Here is a 14,873-nt window from a genome sequence, read left to right as displayed (position 1 = left end):
GTTTGATAGGGATACTCTTGCCTGGAAAATCCCATGGACGGAGGAGCCTGGTAAGCTGCAGTCCATGGGGTGGCTAGGAGTTGGACACGACTGAGACTTCACTTTCACTTTTCACTTTCATGCATTGGAGAAGGAAATGGCAACCCACTCGGGTGTTCTTGCCTGGAGAGTCCCAGGGACGGGGGAGCCTGGTGGGCTGCTGTCTATGGTGTCGTACAGAGTTGGACACGACTGAAGCAACTTAGCTAGCTGCTGCATTGAATCTATAGATTGCTTTGGGTAGTATACTCATTTTCACTATATTGATTCTTTCATTCCAAGAACATGGCATATTTTTTCAACCTATTTGTGTCATCATTGATTTTCATCAGTGTTTTATAGCTTTCTATATGTGTCTTTTTTTCTTTAGTTAAATTTATTCTTAAGTATTTTGTTCTTTTTTTTTTTTTTGCAATGGTGAATGGGATTGTTTCCTTAATTTCTCTTTCTGATTTTTCATCGTTAGTGTATAGGAATGCAAGGGATTTATGTATATTACTTTTGTGTCCTGAGACTTTACTATATTCATTGATTGCTGATAGTAATTCTCTCCTGGCATCTTTAGGGTTTTCTGTGTATAAGATCATGTCATCTTTAAACAGTGAGAGGCTTATTTCTTTTCCAATCTGGATTCCTTTTATTTATTTTTCTTCTGTGATTACTGTGACTGGAACTTCAAAAGCTATGTTGAATAATAGTGGCAAGAGTGGGCACCCTTTTCTTGTTTCTGTTCTCAGGAGAAATGCATTCAGTTTTACACCATTGAGGATAATGTTTGCTGTGGGTTTGCCATATATGGGCTTTATTATGTTGAGTTATGTTCCTTCTGTGCCTACTTTCTGGAGATTTTTTATGATTGCTGTTGTTGATTAGTCGCTCAGTCATGTCCAACTCTTTGTGACTCCATGGACTGCAGCACACCAGGCTTCCCTGTCCTTCACCATCTTCTGGAACTTGCTCAAACTCATGTCAATTGAGTCAGTGATGCCATCCAACCATCTCATCCTCTGCGGTTCTCTTCTCCTCCTGTCTTCAATCTTTCCCAGCATCAGGGTCCTGTCCAATGAGTCAGCTCTTCACATCAGGCGGCTAAAACATTGGAGCTTCAGCATCAGTCCTTCCAATGAATATTCAGGACTGATTTCCATTAGGATTGATTGGTTTGATCTCCTTTCTGTCGAAGGGACTCTCAAGAGTCTTTTCCAACAGCACAGTTCAAGAGCATCAGTTCTTCAGTGTTCAGCCTTCTTTATGATCCAACTCTCACATACATACATGGCTACTAGAAAAGCCATAGCTTTGACTATACGAATCTTTTTCAGCAAAATAATGTTTCTGCTTTTTAATATGCTGTTTAGGTTTGTCACAGACAAACCTTGCTTTTCTTCCAAGGAATAAGTGTCTTTTAACTTCATGGCTGCAGTCACTATAATTAGTGATTTTTGAGACTAAGGAAACAAAGTCTGTCACTGCTTCCATTGTTTCCCCATCTATTTGCCATGATGTAGTGGGACCAGATGCCATAACCTTAGTTGTTTGAATACTGTTTTTTAAGCCAGCTTTTTCACTCTCCTCTTTCACCTTCATCAAGAGGCTCTTTAGTTCTTCTTCACTTTCTTCCATAAGGGTAGTGTCATCTGCATATCTGAGATATTTTGATATAAAGATATTTATATTTCTCCTGGCAGTCTTGATTCCAGCTTGTGCTTCATCCAGTCCAGCATTTTGCAGGATGTAATCTGCATATAAGTTAAATAAGCAAGGTGACAATATATAGCCTTGATGTACTCCTTTCTCAATTTTGAACCAGTCTGTTGTTTCACGTCTGATTCTAACTGTTGCTTCTTGACTTGCATACAGGTTTCTCTGGAGGCAGGTAAGGTGTTCCTTTCCCATCTCTTTAAGAATTTCCACAGTTTGTTGTTATTCACACAAAAGCTTTAGTGTAGTCAATGAAGAAGAAGTATATGTTTTTCTGGAATCCTCTTGCTTTTTCTATGATCCAACCTATGTTGTCTATTGTAATCTTCATTATTTTTCATTTAATTCTGCTCTCAAATTCATGCTTTCTTTCCTTCTACTACCTTTTTTTTGATAGTAGTTGTTGTTCTTCTTTATCTAGTCGATTTAAGTGTAAGGTTAAGTTGTTTATTTGATGTCTCTCTTGTTTCTTGATGTAAACTTGTATTATTATAAACTTCTCAGCACTGGTTTTACTACATCCCAAAGGTTTTGAGTTGTTTTGTTTTCATTTTTATTTGTTTCTAGGCGTATTTTATTTCCTTTTTGATATTTAGAAATATATTTGTTATTCTGAAATGTATCATTTAACTTCCATGTGTTCAAGAATTTTGTACTCTTTTTTTCCTGTAGTTGATATCTAATCTTGTAGCCTTGTGGTCAGAAACAATGCTTGAAATGTTTTCATTTTTCCAAAATTTACCAAGTCTTGATTTGTGGCCCAAGATGTGATCTATCCTGGTGAATGTTCCATGTAAACCTGAGAAAAAAAGTGAAATCTATTGTTTTTAGATATCAATTAGGTCCAACTGGTACCATGTACCTTTCATAGGTAGTGTTTCCTTATTGATTTTCTGTCTGGATAGTCTGTCTTTTGGTGTCAGTGTGCCATTAGAATCCCCACTATTATTGTGTTGCTGTTATTTCCCCTTTAAAAGTTGTTAGCATTTGCCTAATGTATTGAGGTGTTCTTTCGTTGGGTGCTTATATATTTATAATTGCTATATCTTCCTCTTGGATTAATCCCTTGGTCATTATGTAGTGTCCTTCTTTGTCTTCTTTAACTCTTTATTTTAAAGTCTATTTCATCTGATATGAGTATTGCTACTCCTGCTTTCTTTTTGCTTCCATTTGCATGGAATATCTTTTTCCAGCCCCTCACTTTGTCTGTCTGTGTTCCTAGGTATGAAGTTGGTCTCTTCAAGACAGCATGTATAGGGGTATTATTTTTATATCCATTCAGTCAATCTGTGTCTTTTCGTTGGAGCATTTAATACATTTACATTTAAGGTAATTATTGACATTATGGGTCCTGTTAGCATGTACTTTATTGTTTGGGGTTTGTTTTTGTAGGCCTTTTCTTTTTATGTTTCCTGTCTAGAGACATTCCTTTGGCATTTGTTGTAGAGGTAGTTTGGTCGTGCTGAATCATCTTAACTTTTGCTTGTCTGTAAAGCTTTTGATTTCTCCTTCAAATCTGAATGAGATCCTTGCTGGTTAAAGTAATCTTGGTTTTAGATTTTTCCCTTTCATCACTTTAAATCCTGTCATTCCCTTCTGGCCTGCAGGGTTTCTGGTGAAAAATCAGTCTGGGTGTTGACTATAAAGAGGTAGCAAGAAGGAAATGTTTGTTGGGATGGAATAGTTTTATATGTTGTGTGGTGGTGGTTACATGTGATAAAATGATATAGAACTAAACATTTATATCCAAGGCAGTTTCCTGGTTTTGATATTATATTATATATATTTAAGTAATAATCACTGGGAAATATTGGGTGAAAAGTATACAGAATATCTTTGTACCAACTTTGCATCTTCCTGTGTTTCAGTAATTATTTTAAAATATTTTAAAACTTAGTTTTCAATTTTCCGTGTCTTTAAAAATTCTTCCATGACATAATTTGCAGTGCTTATAATACATTAAATTCCCGTAACTGATTCATACTCTCAATCCTCTCCATCACTGTTGAGTTCTCAAGGTTTCCCAATTTGAATAGGTGGTAGTGAGTAGAACATCTTTGTATTTACATTTGTGCTGATATTCAGAATTACTTATGAGCAAACATTTCTCAAGGTTAAATGGCACTTTGAAAGTGGCTGTGTCTTTCAGAGCTTTGAATGAAATGCTACCAAATGGCTTTCATTGATGTTGTTCCAATATAGGGTTTCATGGGTAATGTGATACAGTGTTCAAGTGAATGCTTCCATTGGGTGTCATTAATTACATTGGGTCTGTGCTCATTTCATTAATTAAAATTACTTGATCCTTATTGTTTTATATAGGCTTTAAAAATATTATTACACAAGAGACAGTACTTTGTTGTAGACAAATAAAAATCAGGATAAGAAGGTTAGAAAGTCACCAGAATTACATGCAACACAGAGATATGATCAAAGTTTAATTTGAGAACATTCATTTCCATTGTATAAATTTTGTGTACATAGGTTTATTTCTACAGAAATATAATCATGCCAAATATTTACTTTTTATTACAAAATGATAAATCTTCAGAATTTATGTGCATTTAAATATTTTTCTGATATTTCCTATTCAGTGACAGAATTTCATTCAAATTAATTAACAAATCCTATTTTCTGTAACTAATTTTTGGTTTTAAAATCATTTCAAATTTTATCATGAACCATCAATATTTCTATGTTATCTATATAGCTAGATCTATGCTTCTCTGCTGGATTATTTCCTGGGAAAATCTTCAAAAGTGTTATTTGTTGCCAAAAGACGCTTCACAAAGGGGCTGTTCATGTGTATGCTCCCATCCGCAGCATCATAGATTGTCTCCTCAACCCAACCCTCATTCAGAACATTTGAATTCTTCACTTTTCAAAAGAAAGAGGTTATCACAGTGTGCCTCTGATGTTTTCTTCAATTCGTTAGAACAAATGTAATTCCTCTGTGGAATATTAAGAAAATGAATATTAGAATATATTTTTAAAAAACAGAAAGCACCTATAAAGCCACTAACCAGAGATAAATAAGATTATAATGTGGCTAGAGAAATAGTTCTCTTTTATTCCATAGAAATTGAGTCACACTGTTGGTATTGTTTCCTAAACAGACTTTCTTGCTATTAACCATTATTGAACATCAACTTTTTTTTGGCTGTGCCATATGACATGCAGTATCTTAGTTCCCTGACCTGAAATTTAGCGTGAAGTCTTAGTAACTGGACCATCAGAGAAGAACCTGAACATCATAACTTCTGATATCTGTATGTCCTTCTATTGCATAGGATAATCTTTATTTTCCTGATCAATCAAATATTATTAAAAGTTTAGTTGGTGTTTTTAGTTGGTTGTAGTTGGCGTTTTTCCTCATTTAAATTAAGCCTGGGATGATACTTTCAAACTAAATGTAAGATCACATCCAAGAATGTTTTCTCAAAATCCATTCTTAGAAATGAAACTACAGTGTTCAAGACACAAGCATTTCCTTAAAATTTTTATGAAGTAATTGATGTAGTCCTATACAACTTACTATCACTTTATATCACTATATCACTATCACTTTATCTCATCACTTCTGTGAGACATGTAAGTACTTCCACTTTTCCTTCTGTATTCTCCTACATGGGTATTGCAACATTTTAATTTTTTTTACAATCATAAGCTGACACCAGAGTCTCATTGTTATGGACAGATTCAGCTGATTTAAGCACTGTATTTTATTTGTCTTGTTTATCTGGATGTTAATTTCTTTTCAAGCAAAAGTAGACACTTTAAAATTCTCTGCCCTCTAGTAAGCATTTGTATTAGTTTCTTATTGTTGCTGTAACAAATTATCACAAATTTCGAGGCTTAAAACAACAAAAATTTATTATTTTACAATTTTGAAGTTCAAAAGTTCATAATCAGTCTCATCGGACTAAAGTCAAAATGTCAGTAGGACCAGTTCTTTCTTGAAGCTTTGAAGGGAGGCTCCATTTCCTTGGTTTTTCTGTTTCCAGAGGCTGTCAGTGTTTCTTGGTTCAGGATCCCTTTCTCACATTACTTCAACCTCTTGCTTCATTTGTCACATCTCCTACTACTAACTAATTCTCCTGCCACCCTCTTATAAAGACTCTTGTCCTAACCTTGGGTCCATCTGAATAATCCAAGATAATTCCCCTAACACAATATCCTTAATTCAATCAATCTGAAAAGTCCCTTTTGTCATGTAAAGTAACATATTCACAGGTTTCAGGGATCAGGATGTGGACATCTTTGAGCAGCTATTATTTTGTCTGCTGCACCACTATTCATCAATTGGAAAAGAAATATATTTTCATTATTTAAATATACATTTTTACAAGATAATATTGACTACTGTTTCACAGCTTGCATTTTGTATTTAACAATATATATTAACCATAATTTTGTATTCTTTAATAATAGTCTATACTCCGTCATTTCCAAATATTTTATACCACTTAAATGAATGGAGGGACTCTAATTATATTAACAAGTATAACCAAAATACTTGCAGTGACTCCAACTTTTATGTATTAAAATAAAAATTGTGCTCTGGTCATGACATTGGATTATATTGTTTTTTTCCCTCATCTTTCCAAAATCCCATTTTTTGGGCTCCAAAATCACTGCAGATGGTGACTGCAGCCATGAAATTAAAAGGCACTTACTCCTTGAAAGAAAAGTTATGACCAACCTAGACAGCATATTGAAAAACAGAGACATGACTTTGCCAACAAAGGTCCGTCTAGTCAAGGCTATGGTTTTTCCAGTGGTCATGTATGGATGTGAGAGTTGGATGGTGAAGAAAGCTGAGTGCCAAAGAATTGATGCTTTTGAAGTGTGGTGTTGGAGAAGACTCTTGAGAGTCCCTTGGACTGCAAGGAGATGCAACTAGTCCATTCTGAAAGAGATCAGCCTTGGGACTTTGGAAGGAATGATGCTAAAGCTGAAGCTCCAGTACTTTGGCCACCTCATGCGAAGAGTTGACTCATTGGAAAAGACTCTGATGCTGGGAGGGATTGGGGGCAGGAGGAGAAAGGGACGACCGAGGATGAGATGGCTGGATGGCATCACGGACTCGATGGATGTGAGTCTGAGTGAACTCCGGGAGTTGGTGATGGACAGGGAGGCCTGGCGTGCTGTGATTCATGGGGTCGCAAAGAGTCGGACACGACTGAGTGACTGAACTGAACTGAACTGAACCAAGGTGTTGATAATTAGCAGTCTTAAAATCACTGTTGTAGGATGTAAATACTGCTAGACTAAGATACAATTGGCCTGGGTTATAGTTCTGATGTTATCAAATAATAAATGTGTGAACTTGGGCTTGTCTGTCAATTTCTTGAAAATAGCTTTGAGTGGTTTAGAAAGAGATTTTGAGTAACTTGCATAGGTCATATGGCTAGGAAGTGACAGAGCCAGCATTGTCCAAATCCAGAGTTTATACTTATTCTGATATACTATACCCTCTTTATGCTTAGAATGTTCATATGGAAACTAGAACAAAGTATCTCAGGGAGCAGAACCTACTCTGATAATTCTTTTCCAACTTTATTTGCAACTAGCCTCAAACCCTGCCTGTAGAAAATTCCTTAAGACATTTTTGAGTACTCATGGAAGGGGAGGAGAAACTGTTGAGTAAGAAATCTCCCTGCATGGGGATACCCTCTAGGAAGGGAGGAGGAGATTGTGGGGTCCTTGCCTAAATGTGAAGGGTACTCGCAGGTTGGTCTAGATTGTTGGTATTGGAGGGTTTAGGGAGGGTTTAGTAATCCTAGGGCTGGGAGAATTGCCTTGAAGTCCACAGCTGTCAGTCCAGCTCAACTTTCCCTTGGATTGTAATGCTTATTTGTGAGAAGTTTACTGAAACTGATGAAGACAAGGGCAGGAAAAGGCTTCCATAACTGCCCATTCTCTCCAAAAGGGTGCGCTCCTGTGTGCTCAATCACTCAGTCCTGTTTGACTCCTTGAGACCCTATGGACCCTGCTAGGCTCCTCTGTCCATGGGATTTCCCAGGCAAGAATACTGGAGTGGGTTGCCATTTCCTGCCCCAGGGGATCTTCCCAACCCAGGGATCGAACCTGTGTTTCCCGCATTGCTGGCAGTCTCTTGCATCCCAACTGGATTTTTTACCAGCCACCAGGGAGATCTTGAACATGCATATATTCTCAATGCTTTTTCCCCAGCACAAATCCCAATCACGGATCAAAGGGGACTCTGGATTGCATTGTACATATAGGATACTGAGTCCATATCTAACCAACACCCATTCTGCAAGCCCCACCTTGGCCAAAACTTCAATACCTGGTGGGTATCAATAACCCAAAGAGTCTACAAATGAACTCAGACTGTACCATTTTACAAATTAATTTACACAGAAGAAGGGCATCTGGTCCAGTGTTCTTAAGGCTTGGTGACTGTATTTAATACTTCAGAGTAATTCAAACATCATTTGTAAATATTGTTTGCCTGACACTCATTTCTACCCCTAAGTGTTTCCCCTAAGGGGTGCTAATTCTAATTTGGTACTTGAATAAAGGAGAATATCCAGGCCTTTCATGACCTTCAAAGGAATGGCTGTAGTTACTAAGATACTATACCTTTTCCCTTATCATTGGCATGTGTTCTGTACAAGCCTCACCTTTGTTACTTCTGGGAGACTGCATGTGGCATCTGTGACACAGAAGCTATTTTTCACTTCGGTTTTTTCATCCCTAGCTCCCCTGGGCAAGGCAGGAGCTCTATCAGATCATTGTTGTTTCAGGGTTACAAACAAAACAAAACAAAATAAAACATTGCCAACACTTCTGGAGAAATGGTGATGTTTGATGCTCCCTAGGTAAAAGCCAGCAGATAAGGCTGGAAGCTTGCCAAAGAGAATGAAGTGGGGAAGACTCATAGGACAGAGTAGGGAGACTGCACAGAAACGCAAATTCTACACCTACAGCTCTCATGGAGCCTGAGTGATGCAACAAAGAAGAGCCTGGAGAAATTTCAGCCTCACTTTCATCTTCTTTTGGAAAGCTGTTGTCTTAAGCCCCTCCCAGCCTGGCATATAGCCTATGCATTGTAGCCAAAGGCAGCCTCTAATCCCAGCTCTCATTGACTGGCTGTGTGACCTTGGGCACCTTACCTAAGCCTCAGTTTCCCATAGTATCAAATGGGACTATTAAAATGCTTATTGGAGAACTGGTGGTGAGATTGGAGCTAAAGAAGATGAAGAACCCAGCACAATGTCTGGCATAAATTTAGTATTAAAAATGTTGGCAGCTTTACATTATGGTTGGTCCACATTCTACACCTTCCCCTTGACAGGTTTCTCTCTACTGTTGCCCCCAGAAGAACGGATGTACTTGAGGATCCACAAGTTTAACAATTCCCCCAAAAAATCAGAGCAAGAAAAACTTGGGACTTATCAGCTTGCCCCCTTCCCCCACCCCACAAGCATGTACAGACTAAGGGTCCGAGGAGGCTGAATAATGAGAGGCTCTCAGTTTAGCTTGGAAGTCGTACGCTATTTCAAGGTCCCAGAGTTTTAGTTGAATATTCTCCTGCCTCACAACTCCACCTCCATCCTATTTTAAAGAACCCCTTTAGTTCTCCAGTTACACATTTTCTTGTCACTGGAAATTCCGCCCTTAGCCTTTAGTTTTCCTGGGAATGCAACGATAGGGGAGATCTCTGAGACTAGTTGGGGCGTTATCGCCCTGGCAACCGTGGAGTGCGCCTGCGCAGTGACTTTCCCAAGCAGGCAGCTCCAGTTTGCCTTCTGCACTGCTGCTGGACTTGGGGCTGAAAGAGTGTATCTCCCCTCTTCCTGTCCCTTCTCCCCCATTAGACGATTGTGTTGTTTTCTTCTTGAGACTGACGAAAATGTGGGGAAAGTCCTCTCTTCCATCTGATAGGAGGTGGCAGTTGAGGGTAGCCTCTAGTGATTAAATGGATTAAAGGGCAGAAAGCTTATGGATGCCAGGAGGAGACAAAGCATAAAACCTACACCACTGATAGGCAGCCCCCTTCTTCCCCTGCAATCTTGCGTTAGAGGTGACTTTAGGTATAATATACTACTAAGCCAGGGCTCCCTTACAGGAATTGTTAGCTGCTGCTGCCAGCTCTCTAGGGGAGAGCTGCGAGCAGGGTTAGAAGCTGCGAGATCCCGGATCTGGACGAAGAGAACCAAAATACTAACACTCACCTTAACGGCTTGAGTGCAGAAATAAACAGCGCAGCCGAGGTTGCCATTCAGAGTTCCTCCACGTGAACTGTTAGGTCTGACGGAGATGCAAGACTAGCTGCCTTCAGGAGAGCCATTGTTGATTTCTAAGACCCACTTTCTGAGAATATGAACCTTTGTTATCTCTGCCACAGGCTTATCTCTCTCACTCTGCTCTTAACTTAAACTTACCTGAGCTTCATGTAAATCCCACGAAGCAATTTTACATACTGCCCCTGACTTCATGGACTAGCCCTCCTTCCCTCCCTCTTCCCAACCTTGGGTCTTACAATAGAAGTCACTAAAGGTTAACTTGTCCCTAGCCCTGCATACCACCTCATCCTCCCCTGCCACCACCTCTGACCACTCCTCCATTTGTGTGACACCCCTGTCCCTTCACTGTCCCCTCCCACAACTTGCAGTTTAGTTGGGACTTACTCCTGCAAACTCTCATAGATCTCTGAGCTTACCCCTATTATACCACTTGCCACAGCAATAATATAATTGTTGGTTTACTTTCACAGACCCTCCCCCTTAAGCCCTGGGGCTCAACTGGCTCTTCCTCACTCTTATAGTCCCAGCATAAAGCACTGTGCTTACAGCATGGCAGATACTTAATAAATGTTTGTTGAATAAAATAGTAATTAAGCATGGAGACTAATTCATTGAACTTTTATTTTTCACTACATTCTGGAACCACAAAGCAAATACAGGTAAATGCCAGTAATTAAAAAAAATAAAACAGTAGACAACATCAACAGACCAATGATTTTGTGTTTGTTTTTCTTGTGTGTATATTATCACTGTTGTTACTTAACTCCCGTATGAGACCATTTCATTGATTATTTCAAATGGTTAAAGAAAAGCTATATATTTTCTTCCACATCATAGAAAGATGTAAATATTACCAATACATTTTATGCAGCCATATGAACTTTTATAATGAAACAAGACAGGAATGACAAATGAGCAATTCTATTTTTAAACACTGATCATGAATCTAATTCAGGGTATATTAAAAGGAAGAAAATACTATTAGAAATGGAACACAAATAGCAAGCACAATGTGTACTTTTCACCCCAACCCTGTCCAATTTCTGATTTGGGGCCCCAGTACCCATCTCCCCAGGCCCCTTTAATTGATGCCACCTAACTGAAATGACACACTTTCCTCAGACTTCACATGGGGCCAAAGAAGAACATGGCAGTTGCCTCAGATCTGGCTCTGGCCTCCTCATCTTCAACAGCCTCCCTATATTGCTCTGGCCAATCCTGTGGTTGCTTTCTGTAGAGCCTGGCCATATACTCCAGGGCTTTCATTTTGGTGGTTTCAAGGTGAGCTCGAGGACCCCATAGAAGCTCATATTCAACTGGATTAGAATAGGAGAGTGGCCTGCATTCCAAGTAGCGCTGTCTCATAAGTTTGCAGGTGATGGCATGCTTTCTCCCTACATCCACACCAAATCTCCGAAGCAAATTCCAGACATTGGCCTCTTTGACACGGTTGCCCATCAGGAAGATCAAACCCAGGATTGGCATCACATATTCTTGAGTGGGTCTCCCCAGGCTCTCTAGCATCATTTGCTCTTCTTCTGATTCTGGTTGCTGGACAAGGAGGTAAATGTGCTCACTGGTATCAACCTCAATCAGAGAGAACCCATAGAACAGATCAAGTATTAGAGTAGCTCGACTGAGGATATTTGGAAACACATCCTCAAATTCTTTGCCAGTGTGAGCCAATAGCTCATCCTGATGTATAGGTAGCAACTCCTCTGTGACATTAATGGCCAACTGGACCAGATCATTTGCCTTATCATTCATAGTGTCTTCTGACCAGAACTCTAAGCCAGCAGCCTGGCTTCTTTCTTTGGCCTTGTCAGCTTCTAGGGCCTTATTATATTCTTCTGGCCAGCTCCAGGGTTCTTCATCATGGGCCTCTGCCACAAACTTCAGGGCTTCCATCTTTGTGATTTCTTTGTGGGCTCTAGAACCCCACAAGAACTCAAATTCGAGGGGATTAGTGCCATAAACTGGCCAGTACTCCAAGAATCGCATACGCACAAAGTCAGTAGTTAGGAGGTTCCTTGTGTTCCCAAAGGGGATGTTGATCCTCTGGGGCTCACCTAATACATCAACCTTTAGCAACAGATCCCAAATGGAGGTCTCTCTTGCTCGGTTACCATTTAGGAGAATGTGACCTAGGACCAAGGCCAAGAGACCTGCCTTTGGCATGTCCAGGGATTCTGCTATCCAATCATTGGTCTGGAGACCCCGTTTGCTGATTAGGTTGTAGGTGTCAGCTTGGGGATCAAGAACCCTCAGATTCAACCCAAAGACCCGATCCAGATGGGCTGAGGCTCGTCTGAGGATCTCAGGGAACTGATCTGAGTATTCTCTGAGGAACTCCAGCATCTCTGTCTGCTGAATAGACCCCTCGATTTGGCTTTTCATGCGCATGAAATTCACCAAAGCAATCGACCTGTCTTCTAGAGGATCGTGCACCCTGAGCGCCCCCAAACGTCGGGACTGCTCATCAATCAGCACATCGAGGTCTTTTGGGTCCTGCGCAGCCTGGGAAGCGCTGGCAACCTGAGGGTCGACCGGCGCCTGAGGGCCCTGGGGGGCATCAGGAACTATCATGGAGACGGGGAGCCCAGAGGCATCAGTAGCCTGCATCTCACCATGGAAGTCGCTGTAATCTGCAGTGGTCTCTGCGCTGCGGTGACACGCATTCTTGCTTACCAGAGACATGGTTCCAGGAGACAGGAACGGGGAGGTCTGCGATCCGTCAGAGAGAGGATGGTAGGTGTGTTGGCGCCTCAGCACAAAGCCAAAGCCAGAGGCCCAGGAGCTGGGCGGGTCAGAAGTGACAGCTGGTGAGAGGAGCTATCTTCCTACACAAACACCAACCGGCAATGACCGCAAACTTCACAGAGCTAGGGTTTGCCGCAGCCTACGCAGGCGCAGTTGAGTTCTGCGACGTGGTGGCCACGCCCCGCTCTAAGTCCCCTACGCCCGCCCCCTACTTCTGCCTGGCCCAAGCTGCTGTTGGAGTGGTTCCTGCTGCAGTCAAACTTGTTAGAGAGAATTCATGAAAGGGAGTAATAAACAGAGGTAAAGCAAAAGGGTAAGGGCTGGGGGATGTTCAGTGAAACACCACAAAGTTTTTCTGTGAGGTGTAAAGCTAATAGGCAATAGAGGATTTGGAGGGGAGGATACTGAAGACGAGAATTATTTCACAGATTCATTAATTCATCCACTCATTCAGCATATATTTCTTGAGTATGTGTCATGTGCTAGGCACAGTACTGCGTACTAGGGGTACACCAGAGTACAAACGTAATGATTATCCCTTTCTGTGTAGAGCTTACATTCTGGAGTAGGATCAAACTATGGTAATAATAGTGGAGTACTTGCTATGTGCCAAACACTATTTCTGGTGTTTTCACTTATCTCATTGAATCACTTAATCTTAACTATGAGGTAGCTACTCTTAATGGTTCTCATTTTACAGACAAGGAAACTGGGTCAGAGAGGTGAATTTACCTGTCCAAAGTCAGGCAAAAACAAGTGGAAGAGATCAGGATTTGAACTTGTCTGTCAGAGTCTCAATAAAAGTACTTTCTCTCATACCATCTGCCCATCACAGATGATTGCTGCTGCTAAGTTGCGTCAGTCGTGTCTGACTCTTAGCGACTCCATGGACTGCAGACTACTAGGCTCCTCCGTCCATGGGGTTTTCCAGGCAAGCGTACTGGAGTGGGTTGCACATGACTTCTCCATCACAGATGATTAGCCCTGTTTATTTAAAGCACTAGTAATTAAAGTACTTGAAAATATATGCTCTGTGCAATGATAGTTAACATATGGTACAAACACAGAAGAAGGAACAAGCAATGAATTACAGCTTAGTCTGAGGTGTCTTGGATTGGCGACACACGCCTCAAAAACGAACTGAGCTCCAAGTGATGAATAGGATAGGAAGGATTTATAAGGGCTTTCTAGGCTGAGGGATCAGTATCAGAAAAAGCTCAGAGGTATAAAAGTACAAAATAAGTTTGCATAACACTGGTCATTCAGGGTGGCTAGAGCCAAAGTGCACTAGGAAGGGAGGGAGATGAGGATGAAGATGATAAGACAGAAATGATTGGACTTTCTGTTTCTTCATTTAGCAGTTGGGGCTCCATGAGGTAAGAACAGCAACACCAGAACAGGACCTGATTATTCAGGTATTTGGTCATGTGTTTAGGGAGGCATAATTCAAATACTTTGACTAGGACGAAGGGTCAGCTGTTTTATATTCTGGGACTGCTACCAAAATAATTGAGCTAAATCCTAGCTTTTAACCATTAGAGTATGCAGTGGAATATTGAGAAGGAGAAAAAATTGCATTTTTCTGCAGCCACAGTTCAAATCCTTCCTAAAATTCTTGATAGTAATGTTGAATTCAGTTATCTTGTGCCCTGAAATTCCTTCAGAGGGCACTTGAGGGGCCAGACACTTAAACCTGACATTTTCTACATTCCAGATGCTTTCTTAAAGTAGCAAAGCAGGTAGCTCAGGAGCAAGCTGGACTAAAGACATAAATTTTTACAGAAGTGAATGTGCATGTTCTACCAGGCAGAAATGTTCAGTTTCCATGCTAATCGTATATTCGGAGAATCTTGTGGAAAGCTGCAGCATCTTTTGAACTGTTGCAAAGGTGTAATTGAGATCATATTGGATAAGATCCCTCATCCTGGTCTTTCCCCTTCCCCAGAAGGACCTCAAGCTCCTTGTCTAGACAGGTACTGCCCAGGGGTAAGTTCAGAGAGGATTTTAAATTCTGCAGTCATTAAAAAAAATATATAATTTCCCCTTGAAATCCAGCTCACATTTTTTTTTTTTTTTGGTGAGTTGAATTTTCTACTA

The 14,873-nt window shown here is 40.4% G+C and overlaps 1 protein-coding gene across 1 annotated transcript; it reads right to left on the bottom strand.

Moving 5' to 3' along the window:
• Window positions 1-10,617: 10,617 nt before the first annotated feature.
• MAGEE2 (MAGE family member E2) lies at window positions 10,618-12,934 on the bottom strand. Its single transcript, XM_070290346.1, has one exon. It carries the CDS (start codon window positions 12,711-12,713, stop codon window positions 11,142-11,144), a length of 1,572 nt encoding a protein of 523 aa, XP_070146447.1. The 5' UTR covers window positions 12,714-12,934; the 3' UTR covers window positions 10,618-11,141.
• Window positions 12,935-14,873: the final 1,939 nt, after the last annotated feature.

Source organism: Ovis canadensis, chromosome X (genome assembly GCF_042477335.2).
Source record: "Ovis canadensis isolate MfBH-ARS-UI-01 breed Bighorn chromosome X, ARS-UI_OviCan_v2, whole genome shotgun sequence".
Classification (NCBI taxonomy): Eukaryota; Metazoa; Chordata; class Mammalia; order Artiodactyla; family Bovidae; genus Ovis; species Ovis canadensis.
The sequence above is the reverse complement of the archived record's forward strand: the minus strand, read 5'-3'. Positions and strand labels throughout refer to the sequence as shown.

What these genes read in the sequence shown, in the direction of transcription:
- MAGEE2 (XM_070290346.1), bottom strand. Translation starts at nt 12,713, where the DNA reads ATGTCTCTGGTAAGCAAGAATGCGTGTCACCGCAGCGCAGAGACCACT.